The sequence below is a fragment of the Danaus plexippus genome (assembly GCF_018135715.1).
Source record: "Danaus plexippus chromosome 18 unlocalized genomic scaffold, MEX_DaPlex mxdp_35, whole genome shotgun sequence".
NCBI classification, from domain to species: domain Eukaryota; kingdom Metazoa; phylum Arthropoda; class Insecta; order Lepidoptera; family Nymphalidae; genus Danaus; species Danaus plexippus.
In genome coordinates this window covers 1,629,568-1,651,993 of record NW_026869854.1, presented here as the reverse complement: position 1 = coordinate 1,651,993, position 22,426 = coordinate 1,629,568, and the positions used below count along the sequence as shown (strand labels likewise).

The 22,426-nt window shown below is 29.8% G+C and overlaps 1 protein-coding gene across 2 annotated transcripts in view; it reads right to left on the bottom strand.

The window, feature by feature from the left end:
* LOC116773133 (nephrin-like) overlaps positions 1-18,030 on the bottom strand; it is a 54,655-nt gene extending 36,625 nt beyond the window's left edge. For both annotated transcript variants that reach the window (XM_061528653.1, XM_061528654.1), the window contains exons 1-2: positions 17,861-18,030; positions 11,567-12,035 (exon numbers count right to left, since the gene is read on the bottom strand). In XM_061528653.1, the coding sequence (XP_061384637.1) occupies positions 11,567-11,654 (88 nt within the window). In that variant the 5' untranslated portion in view covers positions 11,655-12,035; positions 17,861-18,030. The remainder of the gene's footprint in view (positions 1-11,566; positions 12,036-17,860) is intronic.
* Between the last annotated feature and the right edge of the window lie 4,396 nt (positions 18,031-22,426).

Sequence of the window (22,426 nt, the reverse complement as noted above, 5' to 3'; positions counted from 1 at the left end):
CTTGGAGTAAAGACGCCGCGTGTCCTCTATTGCTATAGGTATTCAATCTTTTGAGAATTGGAATATAAGGCTGTAAACCAGGAAGTTATTGCGGTGCATTGACTCCTATATTAAGAAAACATGTATTGTGTAAAAAGCCAAATGTGTGTAAGCGTAATTGTGAAAATATAACAATATTAAATGTGTTAAAATTCCTTATCACGATAAAACTAAAAATGTATTCAGACAAATTTTAACTACACTGCAACATCTCATTGAATCTTGCAAAATGTAACAAAATCTCTTTAATACCTTAATTCTGTACAAGTTGTAATTATTCACATTAAAATAAAGTATATTTCTGGATTAAATCTTTGCATATTTGGTTAACATTTTCATTTTTATTTTTAACCGCATGTATGTAATAGTGCTCACGAGATACGATGTTATAATAATTTTAATTTTATCAACGAAAAAATTAATTCTTTGCAATAAGATTTTCTATTCAAATAAAAATAATAATAATGTGGACTTAGACTTATGTTTGAAATATAAATATTCACACCAGACTCCTAAAAACCCAGTAATATCTAATAAACACTAATAATGATTATACAATGTGCAGGTGATACGCGAGACTACATGGCCCTTCCTGATAGCGGCAAAGCAATACAACACTTACAGTAAATGTCACTTCACAATACAGTATACAAATTGATTATCTAATGATCTATATGAACTCAATAAATGCGTCCTAAATATCTTTGGAGGATTTCATACAGTAACACTGAAATAGTTGACAAGGCTAACTACTCCGAGCTCGCAGTAAAATTTAAATCGACGCATATTAAATGGTGTCAAGCTATTATATGTTTTGTGTACATACACTAAGGTCCTTTTTAGTTAGTGTCCAGATAATCGATTCTAAAATCTGGACGAGCCAGATACGAGCGGAAATTGCCTTATGCGTATGTTTGTTTAGAAAACTGGACATCAATATGAAAGGCTGTTTCAATCAATTTTCCATAGATAACTGATATAAAAGAATATATTGTATACAATTCTGATCATGAAGCCGACTGAGTAAATGCTGTGAATAGGAAAAAGGAAAGTTCAAAAAGTAATTTAACTGACGCCTGATATGAAATAATTCAATAAAAATTCGTGTTATTAAACAATTATTGCATCCCCAGCTTCATCTCCTAATTTACTAACTAAAACTGCATTAGTATAGGGAATTAAAATATAAAATCTTTTTTATATAACCAAGCTTCTTAGTTTTATAACAATCTTTGTAGATTTATAATTGAATCTGTTTATATTCATTATTATCACTTATGCCTTATAAAAATATATAGAAAAAGAGGAAAAATCAAAAATTGTATGAATACAGAACATTTTCCCGTCGATATTATAAAAAGAATCTCTTCAAGGACTTTAAATATTTGTAAAATATCATCGTGTAATATCAACGAGCTCTCGAGCTTCGCTGACTTATGATAAAAACATCCCAAACAAACCTCTTCATTTATTTCTCCCATTAATATTCTGATTAATCTCATCAAAAGTTTTAATACGTAGTGACAAATCAGATATGTGGTCACACGCTCCTAGTTATTTCGTGTAAGAATGACGTAACATTGTTTAATTTTGTGATCCATATGAATACACTTCCAAAGAAACAATTTAACCAATCTGTAGGATAAGTTTATGTCAGTTGAATAATAAATATATATTGAAACGATATTATATTTATTCTAATAGCTAAAAAACTTACCGGACTCATTTTAATGAATTGCGAAATCTTTATTTAGGGAATTCGCTAAGGAGGTTTTAGTTTGTAAAACCATTCCAATACTAAAACGGAAGTACAGAATATTTGCTGTATTTAGAAAGAAATAATATATATAATAAGCGACCTGTCTACCTTTATCAAGATAGTGGAGAAACAATCAATATCAACGTCTATAAAGAGCCGCTTCTACTTTTTATATGCTCTGGTGCCATTGGTTTTATCGTATTACCTCACCAGATAATAAAACGCGATTTTCTGTTACAAGCCCAACGGTTTCAGCTCTATTTATACTCCAACTCAATTAAAACAAAAGCTTCCGAGATTTAATATTGTTTACTTACATCTTCATTACTCGTGAGTTTGAGAAGACTATAATAAAATTTATTAAACAAAATGAGTAATATCGTACAGAATCAGTTATTACCAAAGTCTAAAACAATGTTTATATTTTATTTGGTAAACAACATATTTATTGTGTTTTTATATTATTATAATAAGTCACATGAAAAGTTAGGGATATTGAAAAAAAAATAAAAATAAAAATAATGAATCCAAGATTTTTTGTTAACTTTAGATAAAAATGTGAAATAATTTTTTTTGTAAACTGGTTTTATCCCACGACTTCGCCTGTGTTAGAATTAGAAAAGTTTAGCTGACCGAGCAAAATCTATTGTGCTGCATAGGCCGTAAATAAGCAGATTTTGGATTTTATTAAGCAAATTTTTTTCTTTTTCGATCGAATGGGTTGAAAATGTCCGTCTCCTGGTTCTCAGATATATCACCAGCAATTTTGATCCAAATCCACCAATCCAAAGACACCCGTACTTGAATTATAAATACTGTAACTAACCCAGCTTTCTATAATATATAGACATTAGACATATAAAACTGAAAAAAAATCCCTTTTCAGAGACATCCGCTTAAAGGGTATCCCAATTTATCGTATTCAGCGTACACTATTTCGGAACTTTTCATAAAAAGTGGTCAAAAGTAAGCACAAATTAAGCACATACTGTCTCAGCTGAAATTTTCTCTGAAAAGAAGTCAAGACTGCACCTGAATTATATAATAGCAGTAATATGTACAGCACCCTCGTGTACATCATTCACTGATGCGAATGTGAATACACTGATCGTGTCAAGAAAAAAACAATCAAATAGAAACCGCTGTGAAAGCTACAAGTGAGCTAATTTTAAAATGGTAATTTTGCCCCATTCTCACAAAAGAATTAAAAATGTTTAAGTTTTTGTGGAGTGTTTTCTCGCGTACTTAAATCTTGTGCTTTCCATTTAAGCTTTGCCATTTAGTTTTGTTATTGCAGATAAAATTGTCTTCTTTCAAAATATAAATAGTACTATTTTATGCAAAACGTTTTTGCGACTTTATGGAGAGAAGAATGAAAATTTACATTGCTTGTAATTCCACTTTTTAGTTATGTCGACTACGAATGACTTAAAGAAAAGTATTTTGATTTGGAATCTTTTGGAATTAAATATACTTTTAAATATGTCATTTACTTTAACAATACTCATAATATTGATCTCCTCCTCCTTCGTCCACCTATACATATCTTGCGACATTAACCAACGTCTCTTAAGCTAGAATTGTTGAAAAGACCAAAACATGATAAAAAAAACCTTTTTGGGCTCTAATTTAACGCTGCAAAACCAAACTTAACGCTCAGATAGTATGATCGAAAATTATAAGACGGCTAGATTATAATTAGGCTTGCATAGCACTGTCGGTTACAATGAAACGTTTTGAGCAGAACTAAGTGCCAGCATTAATAATTCAGTGCTGACAATATATGCAATATATTTTTTTTCGGTTTTGGCATCCATAATACAAAACTGTTGACTTATAATCTATCTGAATTTTAACTATAATTTACTAAACTCATAGAACTGATTCTTTGTATACGTTATTTAGTACTTATTAAGTATATTTAAAATATGAAAAGAATTTTATTTTTGAGACCCATTTTTTGAAAAACTGCTAGCGTATCATTTGGCTAGAATAGCACTATCGGTAATAATACTGATAATGTCAAACAGTTCTGAATGTAAGCTGTAATAATTAAGGCTGAAATAATTTAAAAATATTTTCATTATTCTGGATTTTTGAAGGTGGTAGAGCCTAGCCGTGGTCATTCATTACAGCTCGAACATGGGCTGGCTCGGCCGAAGAAGTACCACCTTCTCACAGAAGATCAGCGTGAAGCCTTTGATGGCTGCGTTTCGTCCGATGAGTCAGAGTGCCAGTTGCCCTATCCCTATGCCTACCCTTTCCTGCCCTCTTCTTATTTCAAAACTTTTCTCCTTCCTTATCCATCAAGGTCGGCAACACATCCGCAACATCCCTTATGATGCAGATTTCTATAGGCGGCGATGACTACCATCCATCTAGTAGGCTGTCTGCTCGTCTGCCACTTTTCATATAAAAAAAAATGTATTGTTCTAGTAAAGGATATTAATATATGTAATAAAACAGAAGAACGTTTTATTAATATTTACTTTTTCGTTTTTCATGTATGAAAAAATGGGGCTCAACTCTTACCTTTTTTACTCTAAATTACTATTTCTTGATCAATGGAATAAATGAAGTGTAAAAAAATCGCAAAAATTTTCGTTTAGGACTATTAATATCAGTAGTATTAACGCCGATATAATGGTATACAGGTTCATGATACGCTTGCACTTATCTAACCTGGTTCTAAAAAAACAGAAAAACAATAATATTTTTTTAGTTATAGTGAGAGCGCCTAATGAATTATTTCGGCGAAGGCATTGTTCTGTTACGCACTATGAATTTAGTCCTCATATAAATTTAATAATCAATGATTTTTAAACAATAAATTAGAATATAAAAAGCAATAATATTTACAAAAATTATACTGATTTTGCCTACTTTACCATTCTAGCAAAACAGACGTCAAAGACGTTGGATTGTAATAAACCTAATTTCGTGTCGACAAAGTTGCGGGCAACATCTGATTTAATAAAGACAAACATATTGCGTTTAAGACAACACTAACTTAAATAAAAAACATAATATTGAGATTATTACAGACATCTCTGAATGAGTACAAATTTTCTATAAACTGTTTATTGAAGTTTTACAAATATTTGTTTTTTTAAGAACATTCAAAACATAGTTATATGAAAATTTATATGACATAGTTGTTGCTAAAAGATTTATATTTCTGCTCTTTACTTTTACTGCTGGATTGTGATCTGCCAAGTCAAATGTCGCTTAGACGCTGTCGGCTGTATGTATCCTCGTTATATTCTCTTCATTATAGTCGAGGGAAGCGCTGGCTGGTACATAGGTCGTACTTGAGAACAGGTGCCGCCTTCATTACTGGTCCGCTCTAGTTCTAGATTATGTGTTTAACTTTAATATTATTGTTATAGTTTAAGTAAAAAAGTAATTAAGACAAAATTGTAAATTCTACATTTGAAGTTAGAAAATACCGAGTTTCTGTATCATCTCCTTTTGGAAGATCTATCGTACCAAAATGGAAGGAGGCTCAATACTTTTCAGGCGTTTTTAATATCACGTAACAGTTTTATTGAAAGTCGTATTGAATTGCAATTTCAGTTTGTGACCTTTTTTCATAAACTACTTCTAGAATGATTATATTGTTAACAAGTCACAGTTTAATATTATTTCATTATCAATATCACACAATAATTCTATTTTCCATTAAACTCAAAACTTTTGAATAATTTTTAAAATAATAAAATTTGGTTTAAAACATAACGTTATTCGAATTAACAGGACACAATTTACTACAATGATTTCAAGGTACTGCTGTTAAATGTATAAAGTAAACGGCTACAACTCAGTTTAAAAATGTACAGAGCAAATAAATAAATACTCAGCAAAGTTCAACATTCACAATTACAATTTTATTATCTATGATATTCTCACGTTATCTTCCATCAGACACAGGAAGCAAGATGGCGCTACGGTACCGCTACAATGCACATTGTTGAGTGATCTGTACTTCAACAATACATAGAAAAGCTGATACATGTTTATGTGCTGAAGTGAAAATATGTTACACATAGAATGTAATAAAAAACTGTTATTTGTATAAACGGGACCGTTATTTGTCTTTTCGTAGCAAAAACTTCGACTAATATTTCGGGGATCGTTATGGCGTTGCCGCATACATAAAACATGGGCACTCTGCCGCGTCGTACTAGGCTATGATCTAATAAAGTGCGTACAAAACATGTTTCCAAGATTGGTTACGATACGATACATGATATTTTAAGATAATGCTATCGATAAAAATATTCTAAAGTTACTTTAGATTATTTAGAAATTATGTTTTATGTAAAAAAATATCTCAAGGATGTGAATAATATATTCTAAAGAATCAACAAAATCTATTTAGATTTAGCAGAAATATGTGAATTGTGTAAAATACTCATTTGGTTTTTCTGGAGATTTAGTTCCTTTTTATACAACAATCTCTCATTCCATTCATCGATCAGATAAACCACATTTCTATGAAACCAATTCCACCAACAACATTTGCGAAACCAACGAAATCGATTCATAAATAAAAATGTTATGAGCAATAAAAAATATATGATCATGTTGTATGACATAAACTATATATCAGCTGATTGACGAATGTAGTGTACTCACAAAGGGAAATAACATTTATTTGAAGAAGAAATCAATTAAAGCTGGATAAAAAGAACCTTAAATTATTTCAAAACTTTTATCAAAACGTTTTCCTTTAAGTTTAATTTAATGCCTCCACTTTTTCCAGGGACACGTTTTAAATTATGATATGATAGATTTGAAAATATAAAAATACACTTGAACTTAAGAAATGAAAACGAGAGTCAGACTTATTTTAATAAAATGTACAAATCGATAAGAGTAAAAGAATTATATATATATATATATATATATAAAATTTTAACTATTACCTTAGTATCAAAATATGAAATACAAATAAGTACTTAGGGTTATTAAGATGGAGATTGTTATACATATATGTACATTTAATATAAACGTAGAGATCTTAAAAAATAAGATATTCTGGAAGCTTTTTTTTATTCTGGAAGAATTTTATTTAAATTTATATTCTGGAAAAATTTTATTAAAATAATAATTAAGATGACTACTCCGCATTTCGATTCAGTAAAATTTCTAAAATTATCGTCATTTTTACACTAAAGGAAAAATCTCCTACTAAAAAACATTGAAAACATGGTAGAACGAAATGATACATAAATAATATTTAATTTGTGAAACCCTGTAGCAGAAAACATCCTATAACTATTTACTCTGCCATTGATGTCATTGCCATTTCAAAATAAGCACAAATTTGAAAATAAAAAGAAGTACTCCCCTACAAAAGTGTCCTAAATGCAGATTTGCAGCGACACCGGTTATAAAAAGACCGGCATCTCCTGGCGAAGAGCCAAAGATTAGATAAAATTTGAAAAATGATAGCGCCACCAACTAACAATCTTTAGTCATGATTATGACTATACTTATGCAATACAAACCACAATGTTTAGAGACAAAGCCTGAACAACTATAAGATAAATATATAAAGATTTAAAAGTCTGTATTTATTTTTAAATAATATTCATTAAAGTCTTACTTTTATTATGTTTATTTCTCCCATCCCAGACTGATTGCCAAAGATACCTCAAATTTCAACAATACCTTTCAGCAAATTTCAAATATTGCTGAACTCATCGTAGTGTAACTTTTGAATATAAACTCTTGTGGAATTTCCTAGAGAACCATAAAAACTAACTTATAAACGACAAAATTAGAAGATACAGTTTAGAACAGTATTGGCAACCATCCAGGATCTAAAAATAGTATTCTAAGCAGGGGCACGTGTCAACCAGCCTAAATGAACATTGGTACAATTTAATATGTCTAAATTTATCCTCTTACTCTCAACAACTACAAATGATCTAAAAATTCTTAATTTTATAGATTATGAATCATGTGTTAACTCATTGGATTTGGATTTAAGGAAGTATTATTTACCTGATGATAAAAATAATATACCTTACAGCAATATCTCTCATTTATAAAATGTGAGAAATACGAGGAAAAAGTAAAAATAAATTTTATTGATTTCGATATTTTCTGGCTGCTCTGCCGGGAAAACTTGGAATAAGGGGAAGGCATGGAGCAAAACGCACCCCAGTATCAGGTTTATTTTGTCTCCTACAGCATTAATAATAACTTGAAGATTGAACTGAATAGGTATTTTTCCAGCAACATAAGAATATTAAAACTAATTAGACCATTAGACGACAATGTCAACGAAAATTCTAAAAACTTTAATCCAAACCTGGTTCTGTACACGCTTTTTCTTGTTTTACTTCCAAAAGTACAAAAAGAAACCCAGAATTGTAACAGAAATGAAAACAATGAAACCTAGCTCTACATGTATCTCGAGCTAACTAGACTTGGAGACTCCCCGCTATTATTATCTTTAAGCACATGATTTAACATAAGTGACAAATAGACGCATGTGGGCTAACGACCTGTGGTTTGGACGCAATCCATAGTAAGACTACACCTGGTATTATAATGTATCAAATTGAGGTCTGTTGTTGGCGCGTCCTAATGAGAATAAATATCTTTAAACAAATGTCACCCAACCAATATTTGTAAACCTCTAACCTTTATACATATGTCACATTAGCACAAAAGAGGTAAAATTAAATAATAATTAGTGATTTCTGTGTTTTATTTTCGTTGGGATTGATGACATTTAAGTGTGATATTTTTTTTTAAATTATTATTAATTATTTTAAAAAGAATTATACTTTTTTATATTTCTTTCTATAAATACAAATTTTATGTAAATGCATAGCATTTTTATAAATTTATGTTATTGAAAACAATATTTTATTAAAATGGTGAAAGATGATTTCCCTAGATCCTGCAACTGAGGAGCTAACACATTTTTTCGCTGCAAAGGAAATTCTATTCTATATTAACATTGAAATAAACCTCAAACTACAAAATATTTGGTATTCTGTTATATTTTATTCAGCTAAGTAATAGTAGTTAATTTTTATTGGTTTTACTTTACTAATCGATAATTTTAATAAAATTTTGTGAAAGCTCAATCAATATTATTATAATTAAAACAATAAAAATTTCTTTACACAAAAATTTCGTCATTAACATACACGAAAAATCGACTCGTGGACAGCTCTCAACCATGTAAGTTTGTAATATAAGCGGAATACCTTCATATGTATTATTTATCTATTGTTTATTTCTTAAAAAAAAAAAAAACAGATAAATTTATCCTATTAAAAAATTCGTTGAAACTTGCTTTAAAAACGTCCCTTAACATGTTAACAGATATCAGTAAATGAAAATTCTATTTTGCTGGTACAATACGACTCTCCTTAGAAAAAACATTGGAAGTTCAGTCCAGATTCTAAAGCCAAACAGACCAATTTAACTTAACTAGAGTTTAAATTCACTCGAGCACAATTATTTAGATCTCTTTAGGACATTACAGTCTTTAGGTCTTAAAAATCCTAATGGGTTAGTTCAATTTATTTACCGGGTTCAAGCGAATGAAGCCACATACGGATAATAATGTTTAGCTGTTTTTCCAGGGTAGTTTGTAACGATTTTTATTTAAATTTATTTAATTTTATTTATATTAAGACACCTTCTCGAAAATATGCTATTTTATGATATTCAAGTTTTATTTCTATTTCCTTAAATCTTTACACTTTTCTTTAGGCCATGATATAAACGTTAAGTATTAAGGGATAACAAATAAATAAATTCATAATTCAAAGTCTTACAAAGATAGCTTCATCGTAAATGTACATAAATAAGACAAATACAAATTAGACAAATATTATGATTACACTGCTATTAAGTAGGTTTGGTTAAAAAAGAGAATCAGATAAATACGTATATCGAACGTTCGCCTTTATAATATCAGTACGCTAGTACGTTTGAACTATCTTTGTTCTTGGCAACGTTTGTTAGACCATGATAGATGGTCTGTTAATGTTATATATGAGGAATATATAAATAAGGCTTTATTAAATGTTGTATATGTCGGAAAGACGTATGAAGTTATGAAATTTCATTTTTTATTTCCATAACACTTGAGAGTTTTAAAGTGAGTTGCGTAATTACTTTGTTAATAAAAAGGGAGAAATTGCTTTGTTTTGCAGACACACTTAGAAAGGGAGAGGGACTTCTACACAAGCTTTTTTCTCTTCAAAAAATACAATTTGCAGTAAATAAATTGTAACGAAAATACTATAATTGAATTTTTTGTAATGTATTTTTATTTAAAATTGAATAATACATAAAAGTATAAGTGATTACAATAAACTGAGTTTTTTTTAATATTCGCATATTCGGTATGCTGAAGAATAATGCCTTATCGAATAAAAGAATTAAAAAGTTAGTGGTTAAGAGAATTAAAACTTTTGGGAGATGCGTAATTTGTTTCATCAAATGTCTATTTCTTTAAAAAAAATAAATTTGCCGTGAACAAACTTTACCAAACTTATTCAATTTACAAACTCATGAAGTTCTTGTTTTAAAATCTTTTGTCCTTCTGTTTCGATTAGGTGAATTATCCACACCCTTTAGTTGAAAAATGGCGCTCTATTCAATAGAATTTTTATTTGTTTATGCAGCGTGGTGGGAGCTACATACCTACTAACTGCCCATTCATCTATTTTATTGCCTGCTTTATTTATTTCATTGAAACTGCAAATTAAATTATAAACCAAGCCCCTTTTCGGTTGTTATATGATCAATGTATTGATTTTGAAACTAAATATCCGCCTAAAATATGCTCCTACTTCAACAAGAGAATATAAAATTTTTGATCCGATTCAAAAACTACATTTTAGAGATTTCAACTTATGTAACTATAGGTGTAACATATATTCAATTTAAATACTTCTTCCCGTTACAACATATGCACTTAAAAAAATAATTTATAATTTTTATAAATGTTATTTTTCCGTAAACTAAAAGTAATAATATTCAGAATATTTTCATTCCACCAATTTTGACAACATAGTGTAAAAACATATATTGGTTTACTGTCAATAAACCATTTTTAATGTTCTCAATAATTCCAATCTATGCGCCTTCCATAATCCGGACAAATAAAATAGCATCGAATTCACCAATTGGCCACGTTAATATTACCAACAATTTTATAAAAGCTTCTTTCATTTATAAAATAAATGGCGTATTCAGTGGGCTTAAGATACGAGTATGTATGGACAATAAAAATATATATATAATTTAAGTTATCATAATAAAACAAAAAGATCATCTATAGTTGGTTATTGTGATATATCGTTAAAAATATTATCCGCCTGTTTTCTTTAATATGTTCTTCATTTTTACTATTATTCATAATTTTATCTCTTATAATGTCGTCATATTTAACTTTCACAGGTCCTTGGGCTTATAATTAATCCTACTGTCTATTATTGACAAGGCACATATGACAAGACCGTTCGTGCGAGTATATATTCGTTCAATTTGGCTACTCGCCAACAGAAACGTTGTGAATGCGACATTGCCTGTTCTAATAGATACTGAAAATTCAACAGATTCCTCTGAAAGATGACTCTTTGTGGTAGTTATTGTCTCTATACCGCTCCGCATATGCATGAACTGAAGTCAAAAGTGTTTGCTGTTCAACGAAACCTATACGGTGTTGTGACCATCTATATTCATTAACGAAAAGGCTATTCGAAGTATTTTTAATATATGACTTACTTGCATCCACAATTTCTTCGCTAGTCTTAATCTGGTTCAGTAGCACTGTTAATATCACCAAGACACAGAAATTTGAATCCTTCGACATTTTCACAGAAGTTCGTCCAAAACACTGCACCGTACCACTCTTTTATATCATTTAACTTAGCACTCATTGATCTTCCTTAAATGCACTCAGCTTGGAAAACTTTATAAAAGTTCATTCTTGAGTTTTTGTAGAGTTTAATACACAAAATAAACCATTTAATGTGTAATATTAAACGATGCTCACTATAATTTTAATAACATGAATATTCTCGGATCTCTCGGATATCTTTCACAAGTTATACCTAAAACAAATCCTGGATATTTCATTGTAGATATAAATATATAAATCTATTTTCGTCCATCAAAGTGTCAAAATGTTTGGAAGATGTCCAAGACGTTTTTACGTATCCCAGTGATATTTCGCGAGGCCGGAACTGGAAATCTGAAAAGAAATATTATGTCTCGTAAAGTAAACACTTATGCTTGAGAGATGGTTTTTATAGAAATCCATTTTATAAATAAAAAACTCTTTGATATAATAACAAGGGTGGATCGGGACTTCGTAAATATTATATTTATTGGTTAAGTATTTTTGAGATAATATAATCTCTTTGATAAAAAATATACCTATCACATTATTTTCGTCATATTTGATGAGATATCGATATAGATTTAATTTATTTTATTAGGTGATTTTTCTCCTTTAATGGTTCTGAAATGGACAGTCAAAAATACAGATCAAGTTATAAAGGTTGTATTTTTTTTATATTTTATTAGATAGCTTTAATTAAAACGTATTACATAATGCATTCGGTCAATACTTTATTAAATAAATCATTTAATCTTTTATACACCGAGGAACTTAAAATTGTTTTTAATTTTCTAATATTTTATTGAACAGCCAATTTTCCAAATTCAGCACGACCTCTGAAACTTGATACCTGTACCGCGTCAGTTCTCGTATGTACAGTGCCAGCTAGAGGGATCATATTATTTTGGTCACAGCCACATTTCCGTCGATCCAATAATAATGTTCACCCTCCGGATATGACGCTTCCTCTGCCTTGAAAATATTAATCGGTTGATTCAATTATAACCAGTTCGGGTAATTAAATGCCACGATGTGTTTACAATCGGCGGAATCGGTAGGAAGTGAGATATATATGGCGTGCCATTGAAAGAATATTAATATTATAGAGATTTATTATTAACAAGTTTACTCTTTAGTTATCTCTAGAAGAAAGAAAAGAAACCTTTGCCACTAAATATATTATTTTCTGGTGGACTGTATGTAGTACTACATTATATCTGAATATTCTGATTTAAAAAGGCAATACGAGGCAGCAAATGAAAGGGCTAGCAAAAATAATTTCCATTTTATTTACACTTTATAAACGAAAATTTTAAATAAAATAAACAAAAAAAATAATTCCCAATACAAACATCTGTTAATCATTATATACAACTATCAAATCTAATTAATTTTACTGACAAAAGCCTGAATGCTTTTACGAGTAAATTGTAATGGGTGGATGTCAAATTTACACTTTTTTATAATTTAGGGGAATGAAAGTCCCCCATACTAATTTGTCACTTTTCAGATGACGGGCGATAATCACCATAAGGGTAGATGTTATCTAAAATAAGACATAAAAATCTTATTAACACTAATAAAATTTCATTGCAGTTAATTAAATTTCTGTTAATAAGGATATTCCTATTAAAACCAATCAAACATTTATTTTAATTCTAATTAAATTAACGATTCGGTAAATTTTATATCCAAAAAACACACTGTTTGATACCTCATGAACGAAATTCTATCGTCGTTTTACAATTTTCATATACATTTTATAAAGTTTTTCCTTTTTTGACATAAACTAAATAATATATTGAAAGTATTAAACATTATGATAACATGAAGTACACTTTTTTTTAATTGTCTCGCGTTTTTTTACAAAAACGATACAACTCTCAGACATTTAACTCATCTTCATTGAATCACGATTGTCGTAAGTAACCGTCACTTAGGATAAAATCTACCAACATAAATCTAATATATAATTAAAAATAATTATCCTCAATAATTTAATTTCAACTCTCCAAAAATGTAAATTCTTACCACTTATTAACCACGAATACTTTTTATATTGTAGATTAAATTGTAACCTGATAACCTGATATACATATAATTGAGACTTTACAATAAAATACCGTAACCACACAGAAGCTCGAGAAAATAAAAAAGATATAAGAAATCACCGTCACGAAGTAAACAGAACTTATCATGAGGGGAAGACACAAAAAGATCCAAGTCTGTCATCGAGTCAAAAAAAAAATCCATAAATCGAAACGCGGCGTCTCCTTACAAATTTATTTCTGCAGTTGACTTTCCGTACAACATTCTATGCTCTGATGGTATGAACTTAAAAACGAATATTCAGATTAGTCGCCTATCACACTAGCTTTTGATGTGATTTTCTTTGATGTGGATGACATTCTCTAAACTGTATATGACTTGCTTCGTGTGGTGCTCTCAGAGCCTGAATACGAGAGGCCGTTTTTTGTAAAACATCTACTAATTATAGACATTTTTTCGTGTTAATCTTACAATGAACCTACTCGTATATTATTAAACAAAATGTCGTATATTGAAGAAGACCTTTAAAACTAATGATGATGACTGATGTGTTTGAAAGTTAGAATATTAATATTATGACTGCGTGATGGAAATGTTTTATTTAAACGGGATCCTTTTTTTGGTACACATATATTTTTCATAAAATTTTATACTTCGATTGTCTTCGAGGATATAGATATTTGAAGTTAGTTGTTTTTTAACTATTCAGTTTCCTGGAAGGTAGCGTGTGGGTTGTTTTAAATACAGTAGCTTGTCGGCGCCGTTGCAATTATGATTTTAAAAGATGACTCAAATGGAATGTCATATGTCACATGTTATGAACGTCATATTTAAATAACCAATCAAATAACATATATAGCATTCATCTACGGGTGTAATGTTAATGTTAATGTAACTTATTAAAGAAAAATTTAGTTCGATATCACGAAAATCTTAACTTAGTAAATTAAAACATGACTTCGAAGTTGTTGAAATTCAGAAACTGTTTAAAAGTAGTGAATGAAATAAAATTTAGTCTGGCCGTCTCTTAGGATACGATTCTTGTGATGTCACATGTAAGGCACGTGGATTCGAATAGGATAATCGCTTCAACCGGAATTTTAACACCCTCACTGGCGAGATGACGTGTTCCATCCATCATACTCGTGCAGTTGCATCCAAAGTTCACAACAATAATAACTAGATATTAATTAGACATATGCATAAAGCATCTCTATAAAGTAATTGCTCCAGCTTCTGTGTTTAACAATATTATTTTCTTGAGGAGTATATTCTACAGAATAAAACATGAGCAACCATATCTTTGACAAACGAGCTCAACCGATTAAGACAGCAATTGTTAAAAATTAACATCATAAAAGAATTCCTTCATACATATATTATACGACTGCTAGAAAATTATAGTTTAAATGGTTGTGATTGTAATGTTTGTTTTGAACTAAGTTTCTAACCGTGGAAATGGGACTGTGACATTAAATTATTTTCGTATTAATCTTTCATTTTCTACTAAACTAGATTTTGTTAGCAGCTTCGTTTTAGTGTTGGAGTTTTCTTTGAGTTCCACAATTTGCAGTGCCTTTCGATACTCTTATTAGTATAATTAGTATTCTAATTCAAAGGCTACAAAACATAAAGCCATATTTAAGACGGATACAAAATTTTTCATTCACACATACGTTTAAACTTTTCCTTCTATTACTAGAAATCATTATTTACTCTACATTTATAAATCTTCTTACGACTAGATTTTAACGGCGTATACTCTTACTTACCTATACTTTATTAAAAATAAATAGAAGAGAGAATGGACAATAGAATTCCGCTCGGATATTCGCAACAAAACTTTTGGTAAGATTCTATATTTTCAATGAATTACAGTTTTAAAGATAATATATAGTGGAACTTATTAAAACTAATAATATTCTTTGTATAAATAAATTTAAAAAAAAAACCACGACCTGGTTCCAATTTTACGGCTTCCTTCTTTCACCCATTACATTTCACGGTCATACATTAATAGGCATGTATTGCGGCCAATTTAATGTTCATATTAGCAGTGGGTGGATCATAGGATGAAATAAAATAATATTACAAACACGATTACATTAACCAGATAAGATTTTTATAAATAGTAAACGTGTCTTTTGGCCGCGGAAAATATCATTTAGTAATGAACATATATTATAAATAACAAAGTTCTCGGCTAAAGATATTATTCAAAATATCTCCGTACCTGTTGAATAGTAAAATTCCTGTATATTCAGTGTTTCATAATCTAATATTTTGGACGTACGTTCATACAAACTCAAAGATAAACTTCTGCCCACATGATTTGCATTCAAATGAACTATGGAATAATTTAAAGTATGTCCTCATAGCAAGCGATATATAAATGGAGAATATATGTTTCAAAACCTTTATTCTTATCGTTTTATTTCTGTACATGATAAACCAAGATCTCACATAGCTACTAAAACACACATAAAACGCAGCTATAATTTAATAGTCCTATTCGTTACCTTATTTTCAAAGACTTTACAAACTCCGAATTCACTTCTATTTTTATGCCACCCCTTCTCATTATATCCTAGCTGTCCGTCTGTCAACCCTGTTTACATCAACTGATGATTCATTATACCTTTATTTTAATAGACGTGTTAGAATCAGGATGATTAATATATTTGTTACTTCCAAAACTAATAATTAAAATTTTCAACCTGATATAAATAAACTGTTTGAGAATTATCACAAAAATATATTAAGCGTATTCTGGACGACATGCCTTACATTTCTAGCCTATACGCCTAGGTTCGTCCCCTCACTCGCACGCAACTAATCTACCTCCTAAATTTGAAACATCCTTTGTCAAACGATTCGCACTATTACTTTGATATATGAATCACGAAATACTTCGCAAACCAGAATAAGATGCACTTACATAATAAACATATTTTAACAATAAAAATAATGATCTCAAATGTTTATAGCGAAACTTGAGAATATTGTCGGAGGAATAAGTGATGACGAAGCTATATTTTTGGTTGTCCTAATGAAGAGAAATCATCTGAGAATACAACTCCAAGAACAAAGACCACGTCGGAAGGTAGACTAGACTCCGCTGTGACAAGACATTATTCACTCTTATCTCACATGTTTCCGCTTTTATACGCTTATTGATATTAATTGTAACCATAAATCTTTATTGACCTACGCTTCCGTCTGTCTGAATATTATTTGTTTTTGTTGGATATTAAATATGATAAATCATTTTTATGTTAAATCATACTATGTGTTTCCGACAAGTGATGAGCTTCTGTTACATAAAGCATAAGTTAGAAATACTGTTCCTCTACTAAAAATAATCTTTGTTTTGTAATAAAGTACAATATTTCCAATAACTATATTCCACTTTATAATATACTTGTTGTAATTTTACAACAAATTTTTAAGCTTTTTTGACTTGTGTTATATATTTCATTTTCATAATTATATTTGTTTTTTCCAAGGGATTTTTTTCTCATTATCAAAACGTGATATGAAAGTTTTCTCCGCTTTAATTTTCATATAATCAAAATTTTGTTTAACATCTAAAGCCGTAGATAGAGCCATATACATAAGTATGTCTGTAAGGATAGAAGTTAATCTTATCGTTTGAATATTTGAAGCAATTTATACTAACAGCTCTATTTGTAACATTTCAATTACCAACAGTTAAAAGTGGCATATTGATGACATATCATTTTTTACACTTAGTCACATAATGCTTCAGACTATATAAATATCATTAATCTTTAAAATGATTTTTTTTATTACTGCAATACTTATTAAAAATTTAATCTCTTATATCAATCTAAAAATATAAAGAGCAAAGAAAGTAAGGCTATAGTAAGTAGATATCTTGAAAACATCGGAGTCTCTTACTAGTTAGTCGGTTTTTATTATTTTTTGGGAAATGCTTATAATTTGATAAGTCTATAGAAAATAAATAATGTATGAGAAACATAAGAAGAAAAGTATTTATTTTTACACGACCTTTCAATCTTTACTAAGCTTGTGAAATTAAAAAGCCAAAACAAGTGAACAGGTAAGATAAAGTCAAACATTTCAATAAAGTATACAAAACTTACGTCGCTTGAGATACAAAAAAAATATCCAACAAAATTCACATCACACTGGAATATAACTTATGAAAACAATTTCATTTCAGTACCAATGACTTCTAATTCGTTTTTCTAAATCATTAACCACGCGTGCGCGCGCGACGCTCCCATGCAACAACTACGGTTCACGCTTTACTACCGTTTACTATAAATAAATTTCTTTAAAACGAATTCTCTCGTTGGGGAATACAAATAATCGATTAACCGTTCACTTTAACTGCATATTTATATCCAAATATTTCACTGTTACCCTTCATCTTAAATTACAGCCTTTTATTTATTTTTAACACATTGAAATTGTTTGCTTCTTAAATGTATTGGTGTTATAGCTGTGGCTTTCAGGATTTACTCAAAAAGTAAAGACTTTAAGTATGGCAGCGCTAAATATACAGTACTTAGTACAAACATTGTCTATTTCTATTTTAGTATTTGCAAAATCGTTTATCAAGACAAAAGAGATTCTATTATTTACGTGTACGATCTATAGTTGCTTGACAGTTTCAGCTAATCCGCGTGAACGAGATGGTTTTGAAATGTTAATACTGGTCTCAAATCTGTTTGGAAAATCTTGTCAGAGGCTTCGACAGGTAATTGTTGGCTTTTGGAAGTGATTGCTCGTTAAACTGTGAATAATTTCGGAACTGACTTGTGAATGGCTTAACGGTTACAAGGAATGCGGTCGGAAATTCATTGCCAAGTTCTAAGGATATAATTATATACATAATATAGTTAAAATATATAAATAAATACATTAATGAATTAAAATTGTACTTATCATCGATGAACTATCTAACTAGCATTGTTATTTTATTTTATTGTATCTGTCCTGTGTATACTATCTTTATTTTCTAGAACGTAAGTAATAAAGCCATGCCTCATAAGGATATTATTGTTTTATTATGAATCACATTAAGCCAATTGAGATTCGCGAACACAGCAGGGACCGGCGTTTATGGGACCCACAATAAACCCTATGGATTGCCCTTATGACACTTTAAGGTTACGCTCCGGCGCGCTGACTGCCAAGCAACTTCATATAAAATAATAATGTATTTAACTCAAAAGTTAGACAAGATTTGAAGTCCCTTCATTTGTGTGATATATAAATAAATTACATATAAGTAATTGTTTGTGATTTATTCACAAACGTTTCCTTAAGTTATTAACAAAACATTTCATTATTTTTAAAACATCTATACTTCTTTTATAACTAACTGTTTTTCTTCTTTGTTTTCATCTTTACTCATTTTGATGGGATTTTTATAAGGTGACATAAAGTTTTGTTATTATACTTTTGGAGTTTTACAGCGCGCTATAACTTATCAATCTTAATAAATCTCGCATTCGCCAAATTGTCAAGAAAATTTAGTGAATAATGACATAACACCGCTGTAACCAGTTATAAAAGACTCCTAGGCTTGCTTTGTATTTATGTAAAACAATCACAGGGCAGCGACCAAAGCGAGGTGGTCAAATATTTAAAAAGTTAACTTCTTCAAATTGTTACGCCAAACGCCATAACTTACATACATGATTGTCCTAACACTTCTCACGCTCTCATACGAGCTGACAATAATTCATCCACTCTTCTGAATTGTAATTAATTCTAAAGTGCTTTGCTAACTTTTGTGATGAATTAATATCGTTTGGCATCGTTTTGCCTAATATAATATCTTCGCGTGCAATGCGTTAACAATGGATTGAAGCGATTTGTGATTTATAATATAATACAGAAAAGAAAATTAAATTTTTCATTGGATATACAAACATAAACGTTACATTATTGTTTTATTACAAACAATGAAAGTTATGTAAGTTCTAAAGAAATAAATGAATATTTAATACGGTGGCTTAATTAGAAATACGTTATCAAAATATTTTATGCCCGCTGAGTCCGCGATTGCATCTGCGAGCGGATGTTACGGCTAAATCGAATACTAGGAACTTACATTCAGACGAAATAAACCTAACTATATGTTCGGATAACGCCCTAATGATAATTTGCCATCCTAACTACGTCAACACAAAGTAATGGAAACGTCAGGTTTTAAGCTAAAAACTACATAATACCTTTACAATCAAAATCTTAGTAATCATTTATGTTTACTAGTTCTGTAAAAGGGTTATTAGAATCCATTCCTCTAGACACTTTTATTATATCATTAGTCGTGACGACATCGTGTGTTGACGTTCTAGGTCGCTGTGAGCTCGCACCGCCTTATATTACATTATATCATTAAGTGTTACGTTAATAAGTGCTGTGTTTCAGATTAATTTACACACTTTATAAAATTCAGTATAATATTTAGAGAATTTGTTATTTCACTTTTAAATATATGTTACAAAAATAGACAAGTACATTAATATTTCGCACTTGTTTTTGCCCGCGTCTACGTCTCCAAGAAATTCGGAACTGAGTTTAAATAGATATGGATAATAAATCGGCAGCGATATCTATATTCTGAATCACGGGGCTTCATACACAATATGAGCTTACTGAATACTCGAATCTATTATAGCCTTTGCCATATTTTAATATTTAAGCTCAGTTACTATTAAGTTTAAACGAAATCCTCTAGGTAGTTTTGCGTGAAACAGGAACAAACATCCATACATTCACATTTCCATACATCTACATATCCTCAAAAACCTTCGAACTTGTAATATTAGTAGGATATAGTTATATCAGTGACAAACACATGTCCCTTATTGTTTTATTGCATATTTTTAAAGTTCTGAATCGATGTGATCGATCTCAAGAACCCATTAGAAAATATCTTCACTTTTAAATCAGCTACATAATTTTGCCCTCAAATTGGAACAAGCTTTACAAACACAGTGTTGAAATTTTTTTAGAGTCTTCTAAGAATTAGTTCCTATGACCCCCCCACCCTTTATAACTGACTTAGGTGACTCAGATGGCGAATAAAAAGAGTTATAATTTGGTCATATGTTGTTGGAGAGACTCTAAACTACTTTTTAGTATCTTTTAGTCCATATGGAGTAGATTGCTTTCACCGTCTTTGGCTTCGTGTACGTCAGCCTCCCATCTGTCTCATGTTCCGAGTTAACGGGACTTATATACGATTGAATCAGGATATCCGGTATATAGAGCCTTAGCTATAATATTTAAGTCTCTCGTTTTAATTACATATTTAACATTTTGTGTGCACGTTTCAAATATGTTTACATAACCACATAGGATATAATAAGCAACGCCATCTTGCTATTTCAAATTAAAAGTAATATATTATATGAGAACGCGAGCCATGTGTTCGTTTGAAAATTCAGAAGCGAGTACATGTGATGTTATTCACTTTAAATTACGAAACTGTAACACTATTATATTAAAATGAAATAAGTTTCATGATTATACTTGGTATTTTTTAATTGTTATTTCTAACAAATTGTTTTACTATAACGTTGCGTTTATTTATATAACATATTACCTAAGGCAACATTTCAAGACATCCATCCCCACATCAATAGTTGCCCCACAATCAAGAAAAAGCACTGCGCCGTTAACTTGAGTAATGTTAACAGCTAAGGTTTATTTTCTTAAACATGTACATAGTATGTTTTCATTCGTCTGAATTCTGAAATCATCTTGACATAAATAAGAAATCTAATAATATATATTAATTGAAGAATATTAACTTTCAAACTAAAATTCGTCTTAAAATATTTTCTTCTCAAATCTTATTGGTATATTTTGTGATACTCTATTTTGTATATTATAGTCTACATTCATACAGATTTATTAAATGAAAAGTTATTAATAGGTGTAAGACATTATAAGCCTGCGTAAGGGAATACATTGTTATTAATTAACTTGAAAAACAGAAATTTACAAGAAGAGGAACGAGCTAATTATACAGAACATGTAATACTCACCGTGATTGATTTTATCCTCAGGCTATTATCAAATTTCCTAGGCAATAAGGAATATTTCAAAATTCACTTTACATCAAAACAAATTATAAGAAAATTTTTTTTTGTTAGTCTAAAATTAATGTAGGGATATAAGTGAAACATAAATCACTTAACGGTTCACTGGAACCCTCTCACCGACCTATGGACCAAGAACTATAAATATTGTGAAAAAAACATAAATAATGTATAAGTAAGATTAAAAATATTTTCGATATATTACAATCGTTTTAAGATTGTATTAGAAAGTCATAAATAAATCCAAAATGTATTGAAACGTACAAAACCAAATCATTTGTTTTGTTAGCTTTTATTAGACAGAATAATATTGGATTTGATTTCTAAGTTTTCCTTCAGAAACGCGTTGTTTTCATTTTGTAAGCAAGTTATAATTTAAAAGGGAACTTCAAATACTACCTATAGCCTGCGAATTTGTCTACAATTTTTAAAGTTTTCTTGTAAAGCTTCCTTCGATCCTACATGACATATTTGTTTGTCTGTTGTCTGTTTTGTCTTTTGGAGCAGTTCCGTAACCATTTTTTATTCTGATTTTATAAATATCACAGAAATTTTTAGACATTCATTAAATAAAGAGTGTATTCC